At 51.5% G+C, this 24,947-nt stretch overlaps 7 protein-coding genes and 1 non-coding gene across 9 annotated transcripts; 4 read left to right on the top strand and 4 right to left on the bottom strand.

Moving 5' to 3' along the window:
• Window positions 1-648: 648 nt before the first annotated feature.
• PV06_09320 lies at window positions 649-3,175 on the top strand (the record flags this gene model as incomplete). 2 transcript variants are annotated; one of them, XM_016410757.1, is made up of 6 exons in its annotated part: window positions 649-1,040; window positions 1,094-1,990; window positions 2,042-2,216; window positions 2,269-2,385; window positions 2,447-2,897; window positions 2,946-3,175. In XM_016410757.1, coding segments are annotated over 5 exons (1,691 nt in total), but the record flags the coding sequence as incomplete, so codon positions are not given. The 2 variants fall into 2 exon arrangements, with proteins under 2 accessions (XP_016258564.1, XP_016258563.1); XM_016410756.1 differs by having other exon boundaries at window positions 651-1,040; window positions 2,447-3,175.
• On the bottom strand, window positions 2,458-5,262 carry PV06_09319 (uncharacterized protein). Its single transcript, XM_016410755.1, has one exon. It carries the CDS (start codon window positions 5,168-5,170, stop codon window positions 2,606-2,608), a length of 2,565 nt encoding a protein of 854 aa, XP_016258562.1. The 5' UTR covers window positions 5,171-5,262; the 3' UTR covers window positions 2,458-2,605.
• A 324-nt stretch (window positions 5,263-5,586) lies between these two features.
• On the bottom strand, window positions 5,587-5,703 carry PV06_09318. Its single transcript, XR_001622154.1, has one exon. It is a non-coding gene; the product is annotated as a 5S ribosomal RNA (ribosomal RNA).
• An 878-nt stretch (window positions 5,704-6,581) lies between these two features.
• Window positions 6,582-9,154, top strand: PV06_09317 (uncharacterized protein). The gene is made up of 4 exons (XM_016410754.1): window positions 6,582-6,986; window positions 7,039-7,533; window positions 7,612-8,661; window positions 8,769-9,154. The coding sequence occupies exons 1-4, from the start codon at window positions 6,658-6,660 to the stop codon at window positions 8,932-8,934; spliced, it is 2,040 nt and encodes a 679-aa protein (XP_016258561.1). The 5' UTR covers window positions 6,582-6,657; the 3' UTR covers window positions 8,935-9,154.
• On the bottom strand, window positions 9,068-11,217 carry PV06_09316 (uncharacterized protein). Its single transcript, XM_016410753.1, has 3 exons — window positions 11,008-11,217; window positions 10,651-10,944; window positions 9,068-10,526 (listed from the first exon to the last, which is right to left on the bottom strand). The coding sequence occupies exons 1-3, from the start codon at window positions 11,102-11,104 to the stop codon at window positions 9,268-9,270; spliced, it is 1,650 nt and encodes a 549-aa protein (XP_016258560.1). The 5' UTR covers window positions 11,105-11,217; the 3' UTR covers window positions 9,068-9,267.
• Window positions 11,218-11,763: 546 nt separating this feature from the next.
• Window positions 11,764-13,456, top strand: PV06_09315 (uncharacterized protein). The gene has a single exon (XM_016410752.1). The coding sequence runs from the start codon at window positions 12,116-12,118 to the stop codon at window positions 13,391-13,393; it is 1,278 nt and encodes a 425-aa protein (XP_016258559.1). The 5' UTR covers window positions 11,764-12,115; the 3' UTR covers window positions 13,394-13,456.
• A 247-nt stretch (window positions 13,457-13,703) lies between these two features.
• Window positions 13,704-15,793, bottom strand: PV06_09314 (subtilisin-like protease). The gene is made up of 2 exons (XM_016410751.1): window positions 15,250-15,793; window positions 13,704-15,076 (listed from the first exon to the last, which is right to left on the bottom strand). The coding sequence occupies exons 1-2, from the start codon at window positions 15,619-15,621 to the stop codon at window positions 13,958-13,960; spliced, it is 1,491 nt and encodes a 496-aa protein (XP_016258558.1). The 5' UTR covers window positions 15,622-15,793; the 3' UTR covers window positions 13,704-13,957.
• A 603-nt stretch (window positions 15,794-16,396) lies between these two features.
• PV06_09313 (uncharacterized protein) lies at window positions 16,397-24,847 on the top strand. The gene is made up of 2 exons (XM_016410750.1): window positions 16,397-24,466; window positions 24,523-24,847. Exons 1-2 carry the CDS (start codon window positions 16,808-16,810, stop codon window positions 24,550-24,552), a joined length of 7,689 nt encoding a protein of 2,562 aa, XP_016258557.1. The 5' UTR covers window positions 16,397-16,807; the 3' UTR covers window positions 24,553-24,847.
• The last annotated feature ends 100 nt before the right edge of the window (window positions 24,848-24,947 follow it).

Here is a 24,947-nt window from a genome sequence, read left to right as displayed (position 1 = left end):
AACTTATACGTCATCAGGTTTTCGCCGGGGTACTATTTTGCCATATTCTACGCGTCAAGAAGGCAGATAAGGTCAGCTGCTGGTGAGAAGATCCAACTACCATTCAGAGTAAAGTACAGTCCCATAGGACAGACAAATCCCACTGCACAAGTCCTGCCCGGGACCATCCCGGCCTAGAGAAGCTCCTCATTGGACATCTTGTCAATTCGTTGTGATCCCCGGAATCGTCCCGGATGATGGAAAGCGTTTGGTGCGAGAAGTAAGCTGGGGTTCACCAATCACCGTCCAGTGACGGAGCTCGGCACTATTCAAGTCGTTGGCGACGAGGCAGACAACTGTGCCGTCAGCAAGTCCCGATCTTTGAGTCCTGTGTTGAATCGAGGCAACTCGGGTGCTCGCTGGAGTCCATAGCCGAAATATCCTAGTATAAATATTGCATAGGTCCAGTGCGATCCAGTTCACGGCTTGTTCGAAATAACACCAGCGTCGGTGGTCAGGGGCGACTGAAGTATATTATACACAGTATGGCTGAGAATGTTGACGTACTCATCTGCGGGTCCGGCTCTGCTGGTCTCTGTGCGGCATTATGGTTGTCCATCTCTGGTATCAAGTCTGTCAAGATACTAGAACGACGGTCAGGGCCCATGACGATGGGTCAAGCCGACGGGGTACAATGTCGAACTGTCGAGGTTTTTGAAAGTTTCGGTATTGCAGAGAAGCTTCTCCGGGATGCATACCATGTGCTTGAGATAGCATTCTGGTCTCCGGACGGAAAGGGTGGGCTTCATCGCAAAGGACGGACGGCTGATACCCAACCTGGCCTCAGTCATCAGCCACACCTCATCCTCAACCAAGCGAGAATTAACGGGTTTCTACTTGAAGCCATGCGGAAAGCGCATGGCCAAGAGGTAGACTATGGATACACTGTCAAGAGTGTAGAGGTGGATTCAAGTTTAGCAAAGGATCCTGATTCATATTGCACCACGGTGGTGGCAGAGAAAGACGGCAAGGAAGAGGTTTTCAAAGCGAAATATGTCCTGGTTAGTATTTCTGAGCTAGGCTCATGGCTTCTCTGCCTAACAGTTAGATACAGGGATGTGATGGCGCCCACAGCATGGTACGCAGATCTCTCGGCTATCAAATGATAGGCGATACGACAGATGCGGTCTGGGGGGTCATGGACATCTATCCCCGAACCGATTTTCCAGACATCAGACGCAAGTCGACCGTCCATTCAGACTCTGGCATGATTCTCGTCATCCCAAGAGAAGGAGGGTCATTGGTGCGCTTCTACATTGAATTCCCGGCCGGTACGAACGTCAAAGAAGTCACTCTCGAAGATCTACACAGGAAAGCACAACAAGTCTTCCACCCGTTCTCGATGGAATTCCCAGAGACGTATTGGTGGTCATGCTACTGCATAGGTCAGCGACTGGCGGACCACTTCACCAAGGACAATCGGGTCTTTCTGACCGGTGACGCTTTCCACACACATTCACCCAAGGCCGGTCAAGGGATGAATGTCAGTTTACAGGACGGATACAATATCGGCTGGAAGCTGAGCATGATCTTGGAAGGCAAGGCCACCCCAGAGTTGCTGAAGACGTACAATCTCGAACGCGGCAAAACGGCCGCCGACCTGATTGATTTCGATAGGTGGTTCACCAAGCTGTTCGCCTTGAAGGAAGCCGGTCAGGATAGCAAGATGACACCGGAGCAATTCCGACAAGCCTTTATCAAATCTGGCCGATACACTGCAGGATTGACTGCCAAATACGAGGACTCCAGCATCACGTCTGCTGCCGGAAGTCGGCAGAGCCTGGCCGAGAACATAGTTGTCGGTATGAGGTTCCCGAACGCGCAAGTCGTGAGATTTTGCGATGCAAAAGCGATGCCATTGGTTCAAGCGCTGAAGGCAGACGGTCGATGGCGGGTGATATTCTTCGCCGGCAAGATTGGGCAGGCTGACACTCTCGCGAGGTTGAGAAAGGTAAATTCGTCAACAGTGTCCTCTTTGGAGCTTGCTGACATTACCCCTTAGATTGCCCAATACCTTGAGTCCCCTACTGGTCCAGTCGAGAGATATACTTCTCCATCAGCGGACATCGACAGCCTCATCGAGCCAATCGTGGTCTTCAGCGGTGCGCGGGTCGAGTTGGAACAGGAGGAGATTCCGGACTATTTCTGGCCAATCACTGGCAAATGGAATATGAGAGGCAAGAGATGTTCCCTGAGGACAATATGATTCTAGAACTGACCACCATGCAGATCTACATAAAACATTTGTCGATGACGAAAGCTATAATTCGGGCCATGGCCACGCATACGAAAGATACGGCATCGACCCAGATTCCGGCGCCACTATCATCGTTCGACCTGACCAATGTATGTCCACCCCTTTTTTGTTTTGTTTATATACCGACTCGAGCGCATCTAACTCCGTCAGATGTCTCCAAAGTCATATCTATCGACGATGTCGAAGGTATAGGCCAGCTGTTTGACTCATTTTGCGTCTCACAGTCCCACAACGGGGCCGTTCATCCTCCTAGTCTTTAAAATAATCGATAATGAGTCAAACTCAACCACTCGCCTTCTAGACTTTATTTCAGCCATGACCCCACCACAAAAGACCTCCAACAGCCAACATATTCACAACAGTATGCTGTCCAACCACCCAGGCCGCCGTATAAAGATACTTGGGCGAGAAGACGGTCCAAATGAACAAATGCTCTCTGAGCACCAAGCAAGCGACCATGACGGCCAGAGTGTGCACACACGCAAAAGTCGCCGTGGTCGTCATCATCATTCCCACACCTCCCTTGCGAAGTTGTGGTGCGCTATAGAGCTGACACACCGCGAACGCCCACCATACCGGCCCAGCCCAATTACTCACGAACGTAAGCGCGCCTACAGCCACGACGTTGTAGCCGCTGACTCCATTGTAGGCGTTTGACAAGTCGATCGTGGCTATGGAATTGGTCCCACCAAACATAAAGAATGACGCGTACTGGGCGAGGAGTGCAAGGATAGATATCTCGCTCACACTATACTGTCGTCCACGTCTCAACAGGTATACTTGTAAGCTAAAGAAGAGGTACAGCGGTATATAGACCGTACGTGACTGCGTCACGAGGAACAATGAGAGCACATCTTGAACCGCGTCAAGAAATTCTCGGAGGTTTTCAATCCCCTGCCATGGCGCTTCATAGTAGACTGAGCAAGAGAGAAGATGCGCCAACCCCAGGAAGACGATCCGCGCCATACTGACCAGTGGGTATCGCGAGACGAAGGCAACGAGGGGACGCAGAAGTGGGAAAGTGGCGAGCAGTTCCGGTGCGTCGGCCGCGGTGAAGGCAATCTTGAATAGGAACGCGGAGATCGAGATCAGGATGGGGAGGAGGCTCATTTGTCGAGCTCCCATCCATTTCACGACGCGACTGGAGAGGTTCCGCGAGAGGTGGGTGTAGGTGATGATCACGAGGGCCCACAGAATCCAAGAATTTGGAACGACGAGCTCAATCAGGAGATCAGGTTCGCCGGCGTATTTCTGGCCCGTTTGGCGCCAGCGTCGTGTAGCGAGCAGGAATATGAACGCGAGTGCCGTTCCCATTGGGCCTCCGAGGGTGGAAGGTGATGAGTAGTACCGTGCGTCTTTACAGAAGAGGACGACGAGCCAGGCACTTAACATCCAGTACCAGAATTGGTGCTCCTCTTCGACATAGCTGCTGGCAAACATGGTAATAATGTATACGAGCATTGTGAAGCCCAGAATGATGCCGTCGACGCCTGACTGCAACAGGCTTGGAATGAAGCTGGGCAAGCACAGCCCTAACGCGAGAGTAGCCATGGCGACGCCTGCCTGCATGATAGTGAGATCGTAGTTGCTTGCCGTCCCACTCAGGAGCGTTTGTGCTTTGTACAGAAAACTCTTGAGGGTGGGTATTGAGGCCGTACGTGTTGCTAGATCAGAGTGCGCTGTTTCAACCTGGCGCCACAGGCATGCTAGACGTGACGCATCATCTCCGCTGGTCGCCGAGCAGTCGGTGGATATCTGACCAAATGCGTCTGGAAAAGTAGCCTCGGCTATCCTGTGAATCTGCTCGGCGTTCTCGTAAAGAAGACTGTATCGATCATTCTCGACTGTCCAGAGTTCGAGAAGACGCGGGATTGCTACGCCAAGGTTGTTCATTGGGATTGGGAACCCCAAGAGGGCTGCGAGTGTCGGGACGATATCCGATTGCTCCACCAGGTCATAGTATTTGTAGTCGAGAGCATCATGAACAGGGCTGTGTTGACCCTCAAAGGCTGATTTAAACTTGGGAGAGATAAAAGTCAAGGCGGTTGAAACTTCTCCCGGAGATGAAGCCCCGTGGTTGCCACCTTCATTCATTCCATGATCCCCCAATAGCACCAGGAGGCACGAGTTCATGTGTTCTGTATCCTCCATGGCGGTGTAGATCTGACGAACGATCTTGTCCATTTCCGCTTGTTTCGCTGGCATATTAGGACCCTTGGGGCCTGTCTTGTGACCAATATGGTCGAGACCGAGAAAGTGCAGGGTCATGGCCGACCAGTCGTCGTTTTGGAGCTCGGAAGGAATGTGTCTCGTCACGTTGTTGTCGACTTCGGTAAAGTCGGAAACGAAGAAGCTCGTGGTGCCTTCGGCGCGATGAAAGAAATCCGGAAACAGACGGAGCCAGGTGTCGTCTCCGTACATGACGAGATTGCCGCCCTTTTCTCGCATTTGCGCGAGCCATGAGTCCTGGTCTTTTAAAGTCGAGGTGGTGTCGGACTCGGCGAAGTTGAGGACTAGGTCCACGAAACTGGGTACTGATCCCGTGGTGATGGCTTTGACCCGGGGCATGGTGATGGTGGGAGCACTCGCGTGGCCTGTGAAAGGCAGTGCGGCACCAGATCTGATCAGACTTTGCGTAAAGGAGAAATGCGAAGCATTGCTGTAAACAAAGTCGCTCCGTAGAGCATCCACCACCATGAACAAGACCCGATCAAAGGGAGCTGGTCTCGGCTGGTGACCCGCGGACCATGCTGCCAGGCCGGTCAAAAAGGCCTTGTGGGGGAAGAACCCTTTAGCAAAGATGAGTAGTGATGCTATAAGAAGGACATTCGCGAGGTATAACGACGCCTTTCTGAATTGGACACCCGAGCCCATGGTTCTATTGACGTGACGGAGAGCCCCTGTTCTCCTCTCCTGACAGCACTTCCCTGCTTTGCTACCAAGTCTCGGCCCATTGGCTCAAGGGAATGTTATGTTCGATTCTGAAAGTGATTTGTGTTCAGAGAAGCGCGAAAGCGCGAAATTCGTAAGACCCGGGAACAAAGTTGTCGACTCCAACATGGTTGATGAAACATGTGCTGAGATCCATGGATATTAAACGCCAAGGGCAGCGAAGCATTTGAAGTGCCATTTGCATCACCCTAGAACATACGGTACAGCGGAATAACCTCCAGCCTCTCAGCCTTGCTTCAACTCTGATACAATCTGAGAGTAATGTATTTATACGGAGTATTATTTTTTGGAAGATTTCTCACACTGTCGCCGTAATACCAAAAAAACAAAAACACAAAAACAATCAACAGTCAGGATTCGCTGCTCGTCACCGACGCAACTACTAACTGACCGGCTTGTGGCTTAAGTACGGCTGAGCGGACGGGAAGCCCTGTTTATCCACAACCTATGGTCGATTGCGGAAGGAAATGTTTGGTTGTAAAATATGAATGCAACAAATACTTCTCGCCAATGATTTTTAAGGTAACAAGTCGTCCGTCCGTTTACCACCGATGAAATTTCTATTTAGTTAATATGACCTCTATGTCCACAACGACATGTCATTTAATATAGACGCCTACAATGTCTAAGCTGGACAATGTGGTCTCCTCACTGATGGGCAAAGTCCTACCTAAGGTATGTACTTGCACAATATGTTTCCCAGCGCATGTTCGAGATGTTGTGGACTGCAGCGGAAGGAAACCAGGCTTTAGGATTCAATTCCGCCCATTCCGACCGGAGCCAATCAACGACAATAGCGCTAATGCTCTAGACGCATCAATTCCGACACGCTCCTGTTCACCATCCTATCAACTGTATCATGGGTGGCTCGACATGAAAGATCCAGACTCTATTCACTCTGGACTCTCTTTCTCTCGCTCGGATATCGTCGACGGACTTGCGGAGATGATTATTCATGTTGTCGGACTCGTGTATCACACTCTTTCCATCCGGAAACGTTCTACAATCCCTCGACCAGTCGGCTCAGACTTGTCCATATCCCTGAGAGAAGACATCCACGATTCGTGTTAAGAACTTCCAAGAATGGAAAGTAGAGCCGGCAAAGCCTGCTGGTGCGTGCCACAGCAGTCGAGGTTGTCGCGGCACATGAATGGAACAATCGTCGTCTAGACACGAACCATCTACACAACCTTCTATTTAGCTTAGAGAATTCTTGGTCATCTCCCAAGCCATTGCTACGGGCCTTGAAAAAGTGATCGTCCCGTAAAGTGAGATAGGCCACAGTCTGTGCTTGCGGAAGCATTCCAGGATATAAAGACTGGTTTCCTTCCTACGCTTTCCCCTCTTGACAGAACCTGGCATCCCCCTCTCCTCCGCTCCCGCTTCACTAAGACGATACCTCTTATTCCATGAACATGGCTCCCCATCCTCTGGACCTTCTCTCTCTAGAAGAGACTAAGGCCGCTCGTGATATTGTGGCCAGCCTTCATTCAGACGCCGTCCTCAGTTTCAGAGAAATCTATCTCGAAGAGCCTCCCAAGGCCCAGTTAATCGAGTTCTTGACCGCCGAACATGCAGGAAAATCAGCGCCTGCACCTCACAGAACAGCTCTGGTACAGTACGATGTCATCGCATCGGACAGAATTCCACACTATCACGAGTCTGTCATCGACTTGACCGCAAGGAAAAGAATCTCCCATGCGGTTGTTGGTGAGAATCAACATGCAGGGCTGACGTTGTACGTCCAGCCTACCCCCTTCCCGCTGTGTATGCTTGCTCTAACAAATCAGGGACGAGTTCGACGTTCTTGTGGATGCATGCAAGTCTTCACAGATGTTCAAAGATGTATGCGCCGAGTTCAAACTTCCGGAAGGATTTGAAGTCGTCATTGAGCCATGGCCATACGGCGGTATGTCCCCAGAGGAGGAGGATCGCCGCTATTTCCAAGGTCTTTGCTTTGCTCAAGACACAAGGTCCAAGAATCCCGATTCAAACTTCTACGCTTACCCACTACCATTCATCCCCGTGCTGGACTTTTACAAGCGAGAGATTGTCCGGATAGATCGCCTCGCGACGGGCGGTAAAGGTGACGCTCTAGACGCGAAGACGCACTCCAAGAACATCATCGATCACTGTGCATCAGCCGAATATGTGCCCGAACTGTTGGAGAATGGTACGAGAAAGGACCTGAAGCCCTTGAACGTTCTACAGCCAGAAGGTCCATCATTTTCGGTCGATGGACAGCTCGTTCAATGGCAGAATTGGCGTTTCAGGGTCGGCTTCAAGTAAGTGTGCTAATCGTAACCAGCTCACCCTTTCGCAATTAGTCCAATAGCTGACCATGGGACTCCATTTCCCACCAGCCCTCGCGAAGGAGCGACAATCCACGACGTCCACTTCGCCGGACGAAGCGTCATGTACCGACTCAGCATGAGTGAAATGACGGTGCCATACGCCGATCCACGAGGCGTGTTCCCACGCAAGCAGGCCTTCGACTTTGGTGACGGTGGAGCGGGTAACTGCGCCAACAACCTTTCGCTGGGCTGCGACTGCCTCGGCGTGATCAAGTACTTTGACGGGGTCAGCACGGGGCCCGACGGGACTCCCAAGGTCTCGCCGAACGTGGTGTGCCTGCACGAACAGGACAACGGCATCGGCTGGAAACACACCAACTGGCGGACCGGCCGCGCCGTCGTCGCCCGGTCCCGCGAACTGGTGGTGCAGTTCATCATCACGCTCGCCAACTACGAGTACATCTTTGCGTACAAGTTCGACCAGGCCGGCGGGATCACGGTGGAGACGCGCGCGACGGGGATCGTGTCGGTGGTCAACATCGACCCGGGCAAGAGCAGCGCCTGGGGCAATGTCGTCTCCCCGGGGGCCCTGGCCCAGAACCACCAGCACATCTTCTGCGTGCGCATCGACCCCGCGGTCGACGGCTACACCAACACGGTGCTGTGCGAGGAGTCCCACCGCGTGCCCATGAACAAGGAGACCAACCCGAAGGGCAACTTCTACGAGGTCCGCCAGACCCCGATCACCCGGAGCCAGTACCTCGACGCGGCGCCGACGGACAATCGGGTCATCAAGATCGTCAACAAGGGAAAGACGAACCCCGTCAGCGGCAAGCCCGTGGCGTACAAGTTCGCGCCCGCCCCGACCCAACTGCTCCTGGCCGACCCGGAATCCACGCAGGCCAAACGGGCCCTCTTCGCCCACCACCACGTCTGGGTCACCAAACACCGCGACGGCGAACTCTACGCCGCGGGCCGGTACACGCTACAGAGCCGGAACGAGATTGGTGGTGTGGCGGACGCGATCAAACGCGAGGACAACCTCGACGATGAAGACGTCGTCATCTGGAACGTGTTTGGGTTGACGCACAACCCTCGTGTTGAAGATTGGCCAGTCATGTGAGTTTTTGTTCTTCCTCCTGTCCCCTTGTCCTTTGATACGCTACTCGTGCTTCACTGCGTCGACAAGAAACTATTTGCTGATTTAGTTTCGACCTTTTTTTTAGGCCTGTTGAAATCCATCAACTCGCTATCAAGCCCAGCGACTTCTTCACGGTCAACCCAGCCATCGATGTACCTTCAACCAAAAACGAGGCGTCAGTTCTGACGGAAGGTGCGACTAATGGCGTCAATGGGGTCAACGGCACCAATGGCGCGAGCTGCTGCTCGTAAACACACAATTTGGGTGATGCATGCGAGGTGGGGTGTCTTGAGTGTTGGAGCAGAATGCTTGTCATGTGGTGTTTCCTCTTGTGTAGCGATGATCTTGACAGTCAGTCTTCCTTAACACACAAAGTGGTGAAAGGTCGAACGTCTATCATAGGCGAGCAGAACTATATACATATGTATGTACCTTGAATGGCTCGCAATATAATTACCAAATGTTCTTTAGCATGTCACATGCGCCTCTTCCGCCTCAACTCCCGAGGGCCCTCTTAGTACCCTGGACAAAAGTGTCTCGAGCAGAAACCATAGTAATGTTAAAAAAGGGTCTTCATCACTTCATCAACCCATACTGGCTCTCCCCAACAATGGTTCCGTCTCCTGATGAGCGTCCCTCTTCATCTTGAGTTTCTTCCTCTTTTGTTTCGTTCTTCTGCCACCACCAGCTTCATCCTCTACATCTTCCTCTTCTTCCAACTCATCCACATGTCCAGGTAGAACGGTGTACTCGCCATCCTTGACTCGGCTGACGATCCAACTGCCCTCGTCTTTCGCTTCTCCAAAGAAATCCTGGTTCTCTTCGAACGTCCTGTTCCCACTCTCGGGGCAATACAAGTACGTCCACAGACCCGCAAAGGCGTTCGTCCCCGCAAACACCAAGAACAAATAATACTCCAGGTTGTTGAACATGATGGGCGTGAGCAGGGTCACGGCGAAGTTCGCGAGGCCCCAGACGATGACACTGATGGCCGCCCCCTGCGCCCTCGCCGTGCTGGGGTATATCTCGGTCGGAATCAGCCACGGCGGCACGAGCCAACCTATCCCAAACACCGACGTGGCGAGGTAGAGGACCACGATCCCCGGTACGCCGGTGGCCAGGAGCGGGATGGACAATGCCCCGCGGTTGTACGCCAACCCGCCAAGCAAGGTGAGCAAGGCAAACGACACGGCAAGCCACAGGGCACCCTGGACCATGAGCCTCCGTCGACCGACGCGGTCGATCAGAACCCACGCCCCGGTCATCATGACGAAGTAAAACACGTAGTTGCCCAGCGTGATGTACTCGGCCGTCACGACGGGGAAGCCGAGCAGTTCAAAGATCTGTGGGCCGTACACCGACACGGCGCCGTACCCCGTCAAGGCCTGGTTGATCTGCCCCATGACGGTGACGACGGTCGGATGGAACTGCGGGCGTCCCGGCAGGAGCATGTCCGCGTACGAAATCATGCCTTCCTCCTGCTCGCGTTCGTGCGCCTTGGTGAGTTCCGATATCCGCTCGTCGACCTGGTCCGTCCCGAAGACGCGGGCTATGGACCGTTTCGCGCGCTCCGTGTCGTCTTGCAGGACGCACCAGCGTGGCGTTTCGGGAAGGAGACTTGCCCCGGCGAAGAGCAAGACGGGGTATATCTGCATGACGATGATGGGGACGCGCCACGCCCACTCGCTGAACTTGCCCAGGCTGTGCGTGATGCAGACGTTGATGATGAAGGCCATGTTCAATCCAAAGATGTTGGCTTGGAATTCTTGCGCGAGCGCCGTGCCTCGAGAATCGTCCTCTTGAAGCTCGGATGAATAGACGGGGACCACGGCGTCGATGCCTCCTATGGGACAACACAAATGTACAATATATCATCAGCCAAGGGCCTTTACGATTCTTTCCCTCCAAAAAGGAGGCCAGAAAACAACAACTTGCTCAAGGGTCGAGTACAGAACGTCAGTACATACCTACACCGAGCCCCATGACAATTCGTCCCAGAATCATCGTCGCCAACGACCCGCCAGGTCCAACGTCGCCCATGCCAGCGACAAACATGAGCAGATTTCCCAAACTTGCCGTGGCGAGGCATGCGAAAATGCCCGGTTTCCGACCTTTGTCGTCTGCGAATTTCGAAGCCAAAACGGCACCGACCGCACACCCGAGGTAATATACCGACACGACGACACCGACGAGAGGCGAGTCAGGCGCGACACCCACGGTCGACAAGTAGTGGTAATTGGTATTGATGAGGGACATCATGCCTTTTTGAAGGGGTGATTGTTAACCCTGACCGTAATCTCTGTCTAACGGTTCATCAATCATACCTTGATCATACCCGTACAGAGCAATGGCGGTCGAACTGAACATGACCACCTGTGTCTGTTTTTTCATGATTCGTCTCATACTGAATCCGATCCCCATGGTGGGATTAGGAATGACGATACAGCGTGCAGTTCAAGGTATCGTGGAAATCACAAGCACATTATAAAAATGGCGCGGCGGTTCACGGACGCTCGATAAAAGTTGAGGAAAAGAAAACACGATCTTATGAAATGACAATAACAGACAAAAGACAATAGAACAGAGAGGGTGTAGGTGTAGATGCAGCCGTAGCAGAAGGTGTCGGTGTAGGAGGAGGGGAGAGGGCCCGATACCAGAAAACCAGCTCCTTTTTAGCTACACATCGCGACGCATGATCAACTTTCGGTGATCTACGAGGATCTCGTTGTAGCTCATCATCCAATGACAAGCCCATTGAGAGATCGGTAATGACAACATGATAAACTTGAAAATGGAGATGACGTCTAGTCCGAGTCGTTAAGGTTGTTGGAGATGGAAGCGTGCGAGGCTCCGATCATTTAGTTTCAGCATCACGGACGGGATGCTGTGCTCTGTCTTGATCTGGATGCCAGTACTCATACCGAGTATCTGATTAACAAATATCGAGGGTTGAGAGCAATCTCGTTATGCTGAATATGCGCCGAAGCCAACTCTACCATGTGACTCGCTACTGAGGTTCTCATTACCCCGCGATGCACAGAGTAATCGCAGTCATTTTCTTCCACATGCAATCGCCATGTAAACATGAACAATACGCCATGACGACCGTCAATCGTGCAGCGCAGCACATAGACGCCCCGAAATCAACACCCTAAATTGACTATAAGTGCTACTCGATCTGGAAGGTGAGCTCTCGTTTCACTTCACTGCTCATTAATGTACGAGGCAGTCGAGACGAGGTCGCAGTGAGCTCGCTTGCTGGTGACCTATCAGGCTGTAGGGACACACTCACGAAACAGACTACATGCGAAGCTGCGCCAGAACTAAGGCGAACCGGCAGGCACAATCACTGTTATCCTTAGGCATTCGGCGAAGATCAAAGTTTTGACGACCTTCTACCTGGCCTCGAAGAGCAGAATTGATGAGGAGAGCATGACATGGCGAAAACAGCATCATCTGACATTCCACGTTTATCCTGGCATATTACATACAACATTGAAAGTCGAGGGTGACGACGTGAAGGACGTCGCAAATGCTCGCAGAATACTTGAAGAGATTTCGAATGGAGTGGTCATTGAGGATGGCGGGAAAGTTGTTTGGTCTTCCGGGCTCAACAGCACTGGAGGCGTATACAAGAAGCTCAAGTCAATTGAGAAGGATCTTTGCGTAGTTATCGCGAGAGACAAATCAAAACACCAACTACGCTTTCACGGGCCATCTGAGAAACTTGAGCTTGCAATCCGCCGCATTACCGACATACTCAGAGAGGAGGAGTCTTTCCCCGGCTACGAAATCGACCTCAACCCTCACCAATTTTCATGGGCGATCAAGGGGGGTTTTAAGAGCATTGAGCAGGCCTTGGGCAACAACGTCCCGGTCTTCAATGTGGTCTCAAGGAGCATCATCATCAACGGTACACAGCAGCAATGGGAAACAGCCGTGGCGGTCATGGACGGCAAAAGTTCCATTATTGAGGTCGGCTCTCCATCCGACAGTGCAACAACAGGGTCCGGGGAAGACTGTCCAATTTGTTTTTGCGAAGCCGACACTCCCATCCAAACCTCGTGCAAGCACACATACTGCCTCGAATGCTTGGAAGGATACTGCAGATCCGCCCCTTCGTCGACCACCAGCAAGAATACCAACTTTTCAATCAAGTGTCAAGGGGGTGGGGGCACTTGCACGACCATCTTCACTCTACAGGAACTGAAGGGCCATGTCTCCTCGTCCGCCTTTGACGATCTTCTCAAATCGTCCTTTGAAGCACACGTCCAACGCCACCCGGACACCTTTCGGTACTGTCCGACCCCGGATTGTGGTCACGTGTACCGGTGCACTCCCACCGGTACGACCGCAAACTCGATGGGGGCCGCCACGCACACCTGTCCGAATCGCCTCGAGAGGCTTTGCACGTCTTGCCACGCCCGACACGGCGACCACACGTGTGCCGAGTACAAAGACATTGCGTCCGGCGGCCGCGCGGCCCTCGAGAAACTGAAAAGGGAACTCGACATCAGGGACTGTCCCAAGTGCACGACGCCGATCGAGAAGACAGAAGGGTGCAACCACATGACTTGTGCGGGCTGCAGGGCACACATCTGCTGGGTGTGCATGGAGGTCTTTGAGTCTAGCGACCCGTGCTACGGCCACATGAATGAGGTGCATGGAGGTATTGGACTTGGACTCGACTACTATCCGAGGATTTGGTGATTTTTCGCATGCTGTGCTACGTACTTTGTGGTGAGTTGGAAATGTAACCCAGATGATACAGTGTTTCTTTCTTCTTTCGGACACCTGGACGGCCCCGTCTATGCTCGCCATCTACCCAGTTCAATAACAGGCCCCGCGGACTCCTGCCTGACTGACACAGAGTGCAAAGTATTGTAGAAGTAAACATGTGAGTCATATCTCGCAGCTCTGAGACACCCCAACCTCTGTAAGACCGAAGATACAAACTACAGTCACTTGGTGCCTGCCTAGGTAGGTATACAAACTACACTTATGAAAGATGACGAAGAGATCTTTAGCAACTCAGTAAATGATACGGGCCTATGTAGTTGAAAAGCATCGAGACCCTTGAAGGTCAGGTCTAGTACAAACAAAAATCCCCATATGCTCCTTGAAACAATGGCCGTCGAGACTTCTCCAAACCATGTAGTCCGATAGATGGGACCGTGTTGTGATTATGATGACTCCTCTCCCAATGCCCTTCCCAGAACATTCAGTTTCAGAATGAGCAGGCAGTAATAGGTAGCATCAAAGCAAGGCACCCATTTAAGCCTTCTCGATGAGGGCTTCGAGCTCCTCAGCGACACGCTTGAGCTCGACCTTGAGTTCGTGGGCCTTCTCCGAGAGATACTCCTCTGGGGAAAACCCCTTGTTGACAGCGAAGCCACCGTCGTTGACGATGTCGGAGTAGTTGGACTTGCCACCACCGTTCCAGGCCAGAATGTTGGCTGTGTCGGCTGGGACATTATCCAAGGCACCCTCAGTAGCAATAGCAATCATGTTTGCCTTCATTTGCTTAGGGGTGATGTCTGCAACAGCGTAGGCCGAGTCGCTAGCTGGTTGAAGAGACAAAAAGTAGGCAAGAAGACCAGCAATGTGGGGAGAGGCCATGGAGGTACCAGAGATGATGTTGGTTGCGTACTTGCTGCCAATCCAGGTGGAAAGGACATTCAAACCCGGGGCGAAAATGTCGTTGCAGGGACCGTAGTTGGAGAAGTATGCTCGCTCATCCGCCAGGGTAGATGCACCGACAGTGATGGCCTTCTCCGCTGCAGCAGGGGAATAGTTACAAGAGTCGGCGTTGTCGTTACCGGCAGCAACAGCGAAGTGGAGACCGGCGTCAACAGCTGCGTTGACAGCGAGGTCGAGGAGTCGGGATTTGCCACCACCCAAGCTCATGTTGGCAACGCTGCCCTTGAATCCCTTCTTCTTGCCCTTCTTTGCCGCGCTGACGGTCTTTGAGTGTGCCTCTGCTGCCCATTCGACGCCCTTGACAACATCGCTCATGGTACCGCTGCCGTTGGACTTCAAGACCTTGACAGCATAAACGTTGGCCTTCTTGGCGACACCGAACTTCTTGCCAGCAATAGTGCCGGAGCAATGAGTACCGTGTCCATTACCATCGATGTCCTCATCATCAGCGGGGATTGTCTTACCCCAGCTGGCACGGCCTTCGAAGTCAACGTGTTCGATGTTGGTGCCAGTATCGATAACATAGGCATCAACACCCTCGCCACCGTCGGCAGAGTAGAGGTATTTGTTAAAATCACCAAAGCTCAAAGCGTCACGGTGGGAGATACGAGCAAGTCCCCAAGGAGCATTCTTCTCCAGGGAAGGCGATTCCTTGAGGGTGTGAACCTCCGAGTCTCGCTCGATGTAATCGACCTGCGCAGGCACGTGAGCATTCGTCCCGGTGAGATGAGAGGCGATGACTACGTATTTGAGATCTGGGCACAAAACAGGCCCACCAGCAGATGCCCATTATGATGGAACTTGGGTCATAGCTTGCCGATAAGGGATCTTGAGGATGGAAGGTGATGAAACATGGTATTACTCACATCTGGATGCCTGCGGACCATTTCGATGACATCTTCATCAAAGTGACCAGCGTAACCCAAGAAGCCGCCCGGGATGTTGTAGGTATGTCTCAAGCCCTCAAAGATGGTGTCATCTGAGAAAGGAACTTGACTACGCTTCCGCAGCTCTTGCTTGGTCGTCTCTCGAGAGAGATGGACATCTTGAACCCAGGAGTGATGAGCCGAGGCATCCCGCTCGGTGACGTGCTTCTTGAAGACGACCATGTAGGAGTTGGGGATCTCCTTTGCGTTAGAGGAGGAGATGAGAGGAGCAGCATCATTGTGGATGGTGTCAACCAGTATTGGCGAGCCTGCCGCCAGGAGAGGGAGGAGAGAAAGGACCAGGCCCTTCATGATGACAAGTACGGAAGCTGGCTTCGAGGTGGTGCAGGGACAAGAACAGGAGGTCTATTACTCGAGATGAGCAAGCCGAACAATAAGAGACGATGAAAAATAGATAGAGATGAAGGATGAGAAGGCAGTGGGAGATGGGAGATGGCAGGAGTGATAGCAGGGTGTGAGAGAGGATGAATGGAACTGATAACAGGCAACGAAGGTGATTCAGATGATGCCACAGAGCGGGCAATTGCGTTTAGCCGAAAGCGGATAGGCCACTCCACATTGGCGACGGAAGCCCTGCGCACATGACTCGATGGTTGTCGCCAGCAAGTGACAGGTTGCCACAGTCACCGATAAAATGACCGGGGACAGAGCGCAGCGGGCTTCATAGGCACCTAGAGAGGCTCGGGGCACCTAATATTGGGATGATAGCCGCACCCCCAGCCACACTCTATAGCGCTACACCAGGCACTATTTGCACTCTGGCCTCCACTGCTCCGGAATCCCCTTCAATGAATGACGATGGCGGTAGCAAAGCCACATAAACAAGATCCTCACACATACGGTACAGCATTCCGTACTCCGTACATATATCACAAGCATACTCCTTACTGATGGGCGTTATGGGAGATTCTGGTTCTGAGTTTCCGGCATCCTTCTACACACATGCAGACACAGACGCCCTGGGGGCTGTACCTGGGGGCCATGGTCTCAGCATGTTGTCAGCTAACGTCACTGGCAGAGTCCGAGTCCCGCACTTTCTGCAGGCATACACGCTCGTACTCGTGCCCTGTGGGACATGCACTCAATAAAGTACGAGTACTACACACCTAGTATTAGACCTCACTTGAGATATAGCATATCGGCATTGTGTTCATTTTCCAAGTGTATAATTTATCAAGATTCAAAAGCCAGAGACTGTCCTCTTCTCCACCTCATTCTTTGCCCTGCAAGTGTCTTCGGTTTGCTACTGACAGGCAGGCAATAACCACTGCAACGAGAATTCCTCCGCCCTTACCGACCACAGTGATAGACATATCTTCACCAACACGAATCAGCCTGCTTACGGGTGCTACCGGCCAACAATGCTGCGATACCCCTGACCCTCCCTCACAGAACGATTCCTCGCGTGCAATCCACATGCGGTCGAGTCCAATGCAAGCTGCGGTGTCAAGACCAGATAAGAGGGGGTTAAAACAATATGGGTCTTACCGTGCCAATACCTGGACGAAGTCGGGCTGTCTCAATCGCTGATATCCTTCGTCCGCAGGATAAAGACATAGCTGCCCTGGTGAAGAGTTTGGATGCACTGGACCGCTCCTCCTTTGGAAACCTGCAAGATAGTCTAGACCAGTCAGCCGCGTTACAACAACTGCGGCACTTTCTCAAGGATGATGCTGAACTTCACGGAGCCAAGAGTGGCTTTAGACGTGCTGGTGGTTTACAGGCACTGCTCCGTCTGCTTCGGTCGTTGACCGATACCTATGGAGCGCAAGAAAATCCTTCGTCCAACATCAAAGTCTTTCTGCAGACACTGTCACAGTGGTTCGCTGTGCTGGGAGCTGCACTAGAAGGACATGAAGGCAGCCAAAGGTATTTTAGAACAAAGGTGGAATCCAACGGATGGGAGTCTTTACAGTGTACTCTGCAGCAATGTCTGGCTCTTGTATCGTGCCAAAGCAGTGATGAGTTGTACCTTGAGCAGTTCTTTGGCCTTCTCTTCGCGACAGCGGCTGGAGTGGAAGTAGTCGATGATATCTACACGGCTGCCGAGCGAGTTGTCAACAAACAAGACGTGAAACCTGTTTCTGAGGATGCTGTCAGCGTTGTACAGACTGCGGTGTCCAAGTCGATGTCGAATGTGGATGAACTCGCTTTGCCCGAGTTGCTAACCACAATACTTATTCTATGGAATATCGGCATAAAGGGAGGCAATATACCACTGCGATCTATACGATTGGCTCTACCAATGGGCCTGAGAGATGTCCTTTCGATATCAAGACATAACCTCGTTTCCGCTCATACTGCCGGAACCTTCACTGCGATGCTACAGCTTGTGTTTGAAGAACAGTTATCACATGTGGAAAGGGCGCAGTTCAAAGAAGCCGCCCTTGTCCTCTGTCAAGAAGGGGTCTCGAGTCTGGTTGACGCCCATTACCTGTTCAACCAGGCGGCAGCATCTTCTGAGGGAGGGGCTTTTCTGCTTGATGCGGTGAAAGCATCGAGACAGCCCCCTAGTGTTCAGTTTGACCTATCTCAACAGGGTTATGCTTCCACAGAACTAGCCAATCTGGGTAGGCCGTTTCCTCCCGTCGAGACATCCGGCTATACCTTGAGTCTTTGGGCTCGCTTCGACCTCTTCGATACCCAAGCACATACCACCCTCTTCGGTGCCTTTGATAAGAGTCAGACTTGCTTCATCCTAGCGTATTTGGAGAAAGACACACATCATCTCATTCTCCAGACCGCAATCCAAGGAAACAGACCGAGCGTTAGATTCAAGTCGGTAGCCTTTCAGCCAGATACGTGGTACCATATCTGCATAGTCCATAAAAGACCGCGGACTACATCGTCATCCCGAGCCTTCCTCTTTGTCGATGGAGAGTTCGTGGAACAGCAAAAGGCCAACTATCCGGGCGTTCCTCCTAGCGAGCGTGGACAACCCAATCCAAAGGTTCAGGCATTCTTCGGTACGCCTCAGGACCTTTCTCCTCGTGCCGCGGGTACAGCTTGCGTCTCGAAATGGTCGTTGGGCTCTGCCATCTTATTCTCAGACGCAATAAGTGATGATCTAATCGCTGTTTTCTATCATCTGGGGCCGAAATATCATGGCAATTTTCAAGACTGCCTCGGGTCATTTCAGACTTACCAGGCTTCCGCCGCCTTGAATCTAAGAAACGAGATGCTGCACCCTGGGAAAGAAGACCAGTCTGAGCTTATCTTAGCAATCAGGCAAAAGGCCAGCCATCTTATCCGCGAAGACAAGATCCTAATCAACATATCTCCCGCCACCATTTTGGACGACGATGATCGAAACAATATTGACGAGACTCAACTCGTAAAGTCTCTGTCAAAATTGGCTGCCAAAAACCTGGTCGCCTATACACGCTCCGGCACCAATGCTGTTGCCATTAACGGCGCGGTACCTGCCATCAATGATGCTCTAACTCAAGCTCGTGGCGTATTCCTGCTGATGGGAAACCCTACTGTGACTGTGCCACATTCCCTTGATGATGCTAGCTGGCGTTTAGGTGGCTGTGGTGCTGTTAGCCTTTGTCTTTTGCAACGTGCTCGAACGACTGAGGACGTTGCCCTTGCTGTCGATATCCTACTGGAGACAGTGCGCCACAGCTGGAGAAATAGTGAGGTAATGGAACGTGATGGAGGTTATGCTATTCTGGCAATGATTCTGAAGGAGAAACTGATGCTTCCTTCACAAAACAACAGTGAACCGGCAAAGACGACTATTGCCATCCCTACTCCTCGGCTCGATAGAAATGCGCTGAGTCTCCAGGTTTTGAAATCCATACTCTCGTTCACTGGGTATGACCACGAAAATTTGTCGAAATCGGTCATCAATAACCCTTTGGCGTACAAAGTTCTGGTAGCAGACAGCAGCATCTGGCGATGCAGCCCTCTCCCGGTACAGCAACTGTACTTCGGGCAATTCCTCGTTTTTGCTGAGCAGAGTGAGTTCAAACGCTTCAACCTAAAGAGGCTTTCAAGAATGCGAGTTCTGAAGCGACTTATGGAAGCTTTGAAGTCAGAGCCTGTGTCCAGGGCCATCATACCAATGTATATGGCTGCTTTCAAGGTGCTTCTGCCTCAGTCTATGTCCGCAGAAACGTTGCGATCGCTTGCACTCTTTGTTACGTTCTCCGTTAACAAACGTAACACTGGTCTGCAATTTCGCAAGCCAACACGTCGAGAAGCTCGACAACGAAGCTCCTCTGCAGGGTCATCGAAGAGTGGACAAGATGAAGCCACCTCCAACCTAACACATTTCGAGATAGGCGTTGAGGTTCTCCGTTTGTACTCGGATATGTTATGCCGTAAGGACGACGACACTATGATCAAGAAGTTTGCGAAGACTGTGACGAACAAGTGGCTCCTCTACCTGCTCTCTGAGACCTCCCCTGAAGTAGTCGTGCTTTCAGTGAGGATACTGGCACGATTGCTAGTTGTGCATGGGGATAGCTACGTCAAGAAATTCAAGGATACTTCCAAAACATCTGGCTTCACAGTTATGGCATATCGACTCAAGAGGTGGTGGCATCTTCCAGCATTGTGGCCTGCATGTTTTGCAATCTTGTTCAACCTCGACGTCTGCAATCTTGACCTAGACAGAAGTTTCGACCTATTCGGCTTCATCGATTTATTCGCCGGCAAGAAGGAATTTTCAGTTGCGTACCCGGAAATCCTCGAAGTCATCATGGCTATGCTCCAGAGTGGCCTTAAAACAATAGTAGCGTCCAAACGTCATCAAGCTGCTGTTACTCTGGCGCCTCCTCTAGAAGATTTGGAACAACCGCCTCAGAGGCTGTCGATGTCAACAATGGCGCCACCAAACCCATTCCTTACTATTGTGACTAGCCAACATGTCGAGACATTCGACACTGTAGTTCGATTCCTCGCAGACCTCCACACGAGGTCACGAAAATTCCGAGATTTTACAGCTACTAGTAGCTCGTCCTACGTCCAGCAACTCCTCACTGTTCTTTTCCCGGTAGTGGTTGGTTCCGATATTGTCGAAGCACGGACTGAACTGGATGCTCGAGATTCCACGTTGACATTTGATGGTGCCGATGTTGTTGTCCATCCCTTATCCACCGCATCGCCCATAATACGCACGTCTGAGGTCGAGCCATCTCCCGTAGGATCCCGAGGCACAACACTCCGGCGAGGTTCTTCCTTTGTTCTTGTGACACGAGAGCAGGCTCATCAAAATGGAAATGGAACTAGAGCTGGCCATGCTGACGGCTCTGACTCCGCCACTCGAAAAATGCCAGAGCTCAACGAGGGCCACTCGATCGTCCAAAGTTTACTGGAAATAGTCGTAGCTATTTTCCTGGACCAGATTCTCACGAGAAAGGACTTTCCTGGGCTGGGACTCTTCCTCAAAACACCACCTGGCTTTGTCGAGCACCAAACTTACTTTGAAACGTGGATTCTTAGAAATACAGTCTCACAGCTTTCGACCCAGATTGCGTTGGACCAGAAGGTTCTGACCGAACCAAGAGTTTTGATCAACCTTGCACGACTATTCAGTCACCTCGAAGAAGCCCTTTTTGAAGGCTGGTTCATTGGTGGAGCTGATCCTGTCCTTGATCTTGCCGGTTCCATTCTTGAGTACCTTCAACGTCCTGACATAGCCAAGATGAAGAGTGTCCGGCTGTGCGCGCAAACAATTGCGATTATTCGTGCTGTTGTCTTTCGAACTGTCCTGCTCAGCTTGTCTTCAATCCAGGACAATGAATCGTTGCCTTTTCTGGAAAAGCTGACTTATTGGCAAACAGTTTTACTCTCTGCCGAAGAAACACAATCGAGTAATTTGCAACTCGTTTGCTATTTGCTTTACGCAAATCTAGTCTCCTCCACGGATGCTGTTCGGCAAACAGCGGCTAATCTTTGGAGAATCATACTCGTTCAAAAGCCCGATGAAGCTTCGGCCATATTCGGTCAGACTGATACAAATGAGCAAATGGGCCTGACATCTGGTTTTGCAAAGGTTGTGGAGCTCGACAACGAGGCTTTCCTGCATTGGGTTGATGAGCACAGAGATGAGCTAGACACGTTGTTCTTCGATACACTGTCCAAACAGTGGACTAGCTTCGTGGCCAACGAGAATAAGCGTACTGAAGAGAACGGACGCTTGAGGATTTCCCGCAGACGCGAGAAGGTGAGGCAGTGGTCACAAGAAGAAGCTGATCGGGAAGATCTGATCCGCCGGCATGAACTAGCATTTGAGAACTGGACAGCCAATATATATTCGTCAGAATACCTCAAACATCAGCGGCTATTGCAGGACCAACAAGACGACCTTCTTTATACTGAGACCAGTTTCAATCGAATGCAAAGGGACACCAGCAGACCTGGAGGGTTGTTCTATGCCAAAAAGGACCAAAAATGGCGGCTTGACCAGACGGAAGGCCGGAATAGAATGCGCATGCGACTTCACGAGGACTTCAGCAAAGCAGAAAATGACCAACCGAAGCGAAAAGGATCAGAGTTGCCGCCATTGAGGCTCGACACTCGTAATACGAAAATATCTAACCTTGAGGCCATCGGCGCAACTCCCGGTGGAGCGACTCCTATGGTTGCAACACCAAAACACATCAACACCGGTACTGAACCTTTCCCTCAAATCGAGGAGGAATCCTATGGTCAACAGCAGCCAGATGACTCGGTCAATAATCACGAGAACGAGCAACAGAGCGAAGTGGTAGAAGGCGATGATAGTTTCGAGATGGTTGAAGACCCTAATGTCGAGCTAGACGATTTCGAGGACAAGAATCGCAAAGTTATGCGGAGTCTTCACCGAGGCGATCAGGTCAAGCATGTCGCCAATATTTCCCGGATTCTTGGACTTGAAGCTGTCGAAGGTCTACTCATCCTTGGCAAAGACTACATTTATCTCCTCGACAATTTCTTCCAGCGAGCAGATGGAGAGATTGTGAATGTCTGGCAAGCGCCCGAGGAGGAGCGTGACCCCTACGTCAGGATGATATCTGGGCGAGACGTTGCAGACAAGAAGAATGTCTCCAGGAACGAAGAGCATGGCACTCGCAGTTGGAAATGGTCGGAGATCATCAGTGTGTCAAAGCGACGTTTTTTGTTTCGAGATGTGGCGATCGAGATCTTCTTCAGTGATGGCAGAAGCTATCTGCTGACCGTCATCTCTCCCCCTATTCGGAATGAGTTGCATAGCCTCGTCAGCGCCAAATCGCCATCTCACAGCGCGCTGAGTGCTGCACATCCCGAGACAGCTTGGCGGTACGAAACGTTGAGGAGTGTCGACGACGAGCCACAAACTCTTGGTTCAAAGTTCGCCAATGTGTTTGGCCAACAATCGAACTACCTTGCTGCGACTCGAAAGTGGCAGAAAGGAGAAATGTCAAACTTCCACTATCTCATGCTCGTCAACACAATGGCGGGGAGAACGTACAATGATCTGACGCAATATCCTGTGTTTCCCTGGGTCATCGCAGACTATACAAGCGACGAATTAGATCTGTCCGACCCTCGAAGTTTTCGCGATCTTTCCAAACCCATGGGGTGCCAGATGGCGGAACGAGAAAGACAATTCCGTGAACGTTATGAGGCCCTGGCGGAGATGGGAGATGCCAGTACTCCGGCTTTCCACTATGGGACACATTACTCGTCCGCCATGATTGTAACTTCATACTTGATCCGGTTGCAACCTTTCGTCAAATCCTATCTACTCTTACAAGGTGGAACGTTCGACCATCCTGATCGCATGTTCTTCTCTATCGAAGGAGCCTGGAAGTCCGCGTCGCGCTTGATCCCTACAGACGTGCGTGAACTGACGCCCGAGTTCTACTACTTGCCTGAGTTCTTGGTGAACGTCAACAACTTTGATTTCGGGACGAGGCAAAACTCGAGCGAATCGATTGGCAACGTCGAGCTACCGCCATGGGCAAAAGGTGATGCCAGAATATTTATAGCCAAGCAACGAGAGGCTCTCGAAAGTCCGTTTGTCAGCAAGAATCTGCACAAGTGGATTGACCTCGTCTTCGGCTGCAAGCAGAAAGGGGAAGCTGCGGTTGAAGCCGTCAATGTCTTCCACTACCTGTCGTACCAGGGTGCTCGCGACCTTGATTCCATCACTGACCCCCGAGATCGGTTGGCGACGATAGGAGTCATTCACAACTTCGGCCAGACCCCGTATCAGATTTTCACGAAACCCCACCCAGCAAGAGAACAGACACGCCACCGATACAAACGTTTAGATACGGCTGCAGAGTCTTTGACTCGGGTTCCCTCGACCCTTTTGGAAACGGAAGAAAGGATTGCATCTCTGAGCTGGTCATGGAAATCTGAGCGATTGTTGTGCTCAGGTGCATTCCGGCTTAACATACCTCCAGACTACGAGATGTATATGGAATGGGGGTTCTCCGACAACAGCGTCCGTTTCTATTCGACGGAGAGTCGCAAGCAGATTGGCCTTTTCGAGCATCTACACATTGGGCAATTGTCGTGTGCTCTGTTTACCGATTCAAGAACGTTGGTCACAGCAGGCGCTGATTGTACGGTTGCGGTCTGGACAGTGATTGACACAGGCAAGTCGGTTGAATTGCACCCGCGAGCAACACTATTTGGACACCGAAAAGCTGTGACGGTGCTAGCGGTTTCGAGAGCCTTCAACGCACTGTTGTCTGCATCATCAGATGGGCAGGTCATGTTGTGGGACCTCAACCGATGTGAATTCAACCGCATGCTTGATGACCGGCTTCCAGTAACATGTGCAGCGATCAACGACGTTACCGGGAATATCGTGCTATGTCATGACCATGAGATCAGCATGTACACGCTCAACGGTGACCGAATACTACGGCAGGATTCCGGAGATCGGTTACAAGAAAGCATTGTTTCGTGCGCATGCTACGAAGGAGCTGGCAATGAGTGGCTTGAACGAGACCTTGTCTTCACGGGCCATAAGAGGGGCCAAGTCCGGATCTGGAGCAAAGTCGCGCGTGGAGGACGATTCGAGTTGGAACTCATTCGTCAATTGAATCATGCAGATAACAACAGGGATGATGGAGCCAACGTCAATGCTGGCATTAGTTGTATCCTTCCCATGGCACAACTGGTGTACACTGGGGATGAAGACGGCCGAGTGGTGAGTTCTTCCGTATAAGAGATAAATGGCATCCATCCAGCTAATCATGAATGCAGTATGAGTGGAACTGTGTCCAAAGACATTGAAGGGCAGCGACTGGATTGTGTCAGCTGCATGAGGCATGATTACTTGATTGAATTCACAAGCATAGCGAGGCGTACTGCACCACTGACACTCGATAGGTGGGATTGGAATATGAAATGAGTGGTTGGCTGTCTTCCCTGGGTTGGTATTGGAAGGTATTGGATTGTTTTGGGGGGAGAAAAAAAAACAATAAATCCTGCGATAGAAGCGATGAATTAAAAAAGTCATTCTCCATATGGAGTACAGGTGGTGAAAATGGAATAGAGATATACAATGATGAATCAATTACTCCGGACAGTATTTCACACGCCAATGGCAATTGACATGTGAAATAACATGAAATAACATGAGGGAGATAGATGTGTAGCCGGCGAAAAAATACTGCAGGGAAGCCAGT

This window comes from Exophiala oligosperma, assembly GCF_000835515.1.
Source record: "Exophiala oligosperma strain CBS 72588 unplaced genomic scaffold supercont1.10, whole genome shotgun sequence".
NCBI classification, from domain to species: Eukaryota; Fungi; Ascomycota; class Eurotiomycetes; order Chaetothyriales; family Herpotrichiellaceae; genus Exophiala; species Exophiala oligosperma.
This window is presented reverse-complemented; position numbering and strand designations above follow the sequence as displayed.

Bases quoted from the DNA above. Each gene is read 5' to 3' on its own strand.
- PV06_09316 (XM_016410753.1), bottom strand. From the start codon at position 11,104: ATGGGGATCGGATTCAGTATGAGACGAATCATGAAAAAACAGACACAG. The intron at 10,945-11,007 runs GTATGATTGATG...CCCTTCAAAAAG, and splicing joins TCTGTACGGGTATGATCAAG to GCATGATGTCCCTCATCAAT. The intron at 10,527-10,650 runs GTATGTACTGAC...GTTGTCCCATAG, and splicing joins TGTCATGGGGCTCGGTGTAG to GAGGCATCGACGCCGTGGTC.
- PV06_09314 (XM_016410751.1), bottom strand. From the start codon at position 15,621: ATGAAGGGCCTGGTCCTTTCTCTCCTCCCTCTCCTGGCGGCAGGCTCG. The intron at 15,077-15,249 runs GTGAGTAATACC...GTGCCTGCGCAG, and splicing joins TGGTCCGCAGGCATCCAGAT to GTCGATTACATCGAGCGAGA.
- PV06_09315 (XM_016410752.1), top strand. From the start codon at position 12,116: ATGACATGGCGAAAACAGCATCATCTGACATTCCACGTTTATCCTGGC.
- PV06_09313 (XM_016410750.1), top strand. From the start codon at position 16,808: ATGGGTCTTACCGTGCCAATACCTGGACGAAGTCGGGCTGTCTCAATC. The intron at 24,467-24,522 runs GTGAGTTCTTCC...TCATGAATGCAG, and splicing joins GGGATGAAGACGGCCGAGTG to TATGAGTGGAACTGTGTCCA.
- PV06_09317 (XM_016410754.1), top strand. From the start codon at position 6,658: ATGAACATGGCTCCCCATCCTCTGGACCTTCTCTCTCTAGAAGAGACT. The intron at 6,987-7,038 runs GTACGTCCAGCC...CTAACAAATCAG, and splicing joins CAACATGCAGGGCTGACGTT to GGACGAGTTCGACGTTCTTG. The intron at 8,662-8,768 runs GTGAGTTTTTGT...CCTTTTTTTTAG, and splicing joins GTTGAAGATTGGCCAGTCAT to GCCTGTTGAAATCCATCAAC.
- PV06_09319 (XM_016410755.1), bottom strand. From the start codon at position 5,170: ATGGGCTCGGGTGTCCAATTCAGAAAGGCGTCGTTATACCTCGCGAAT.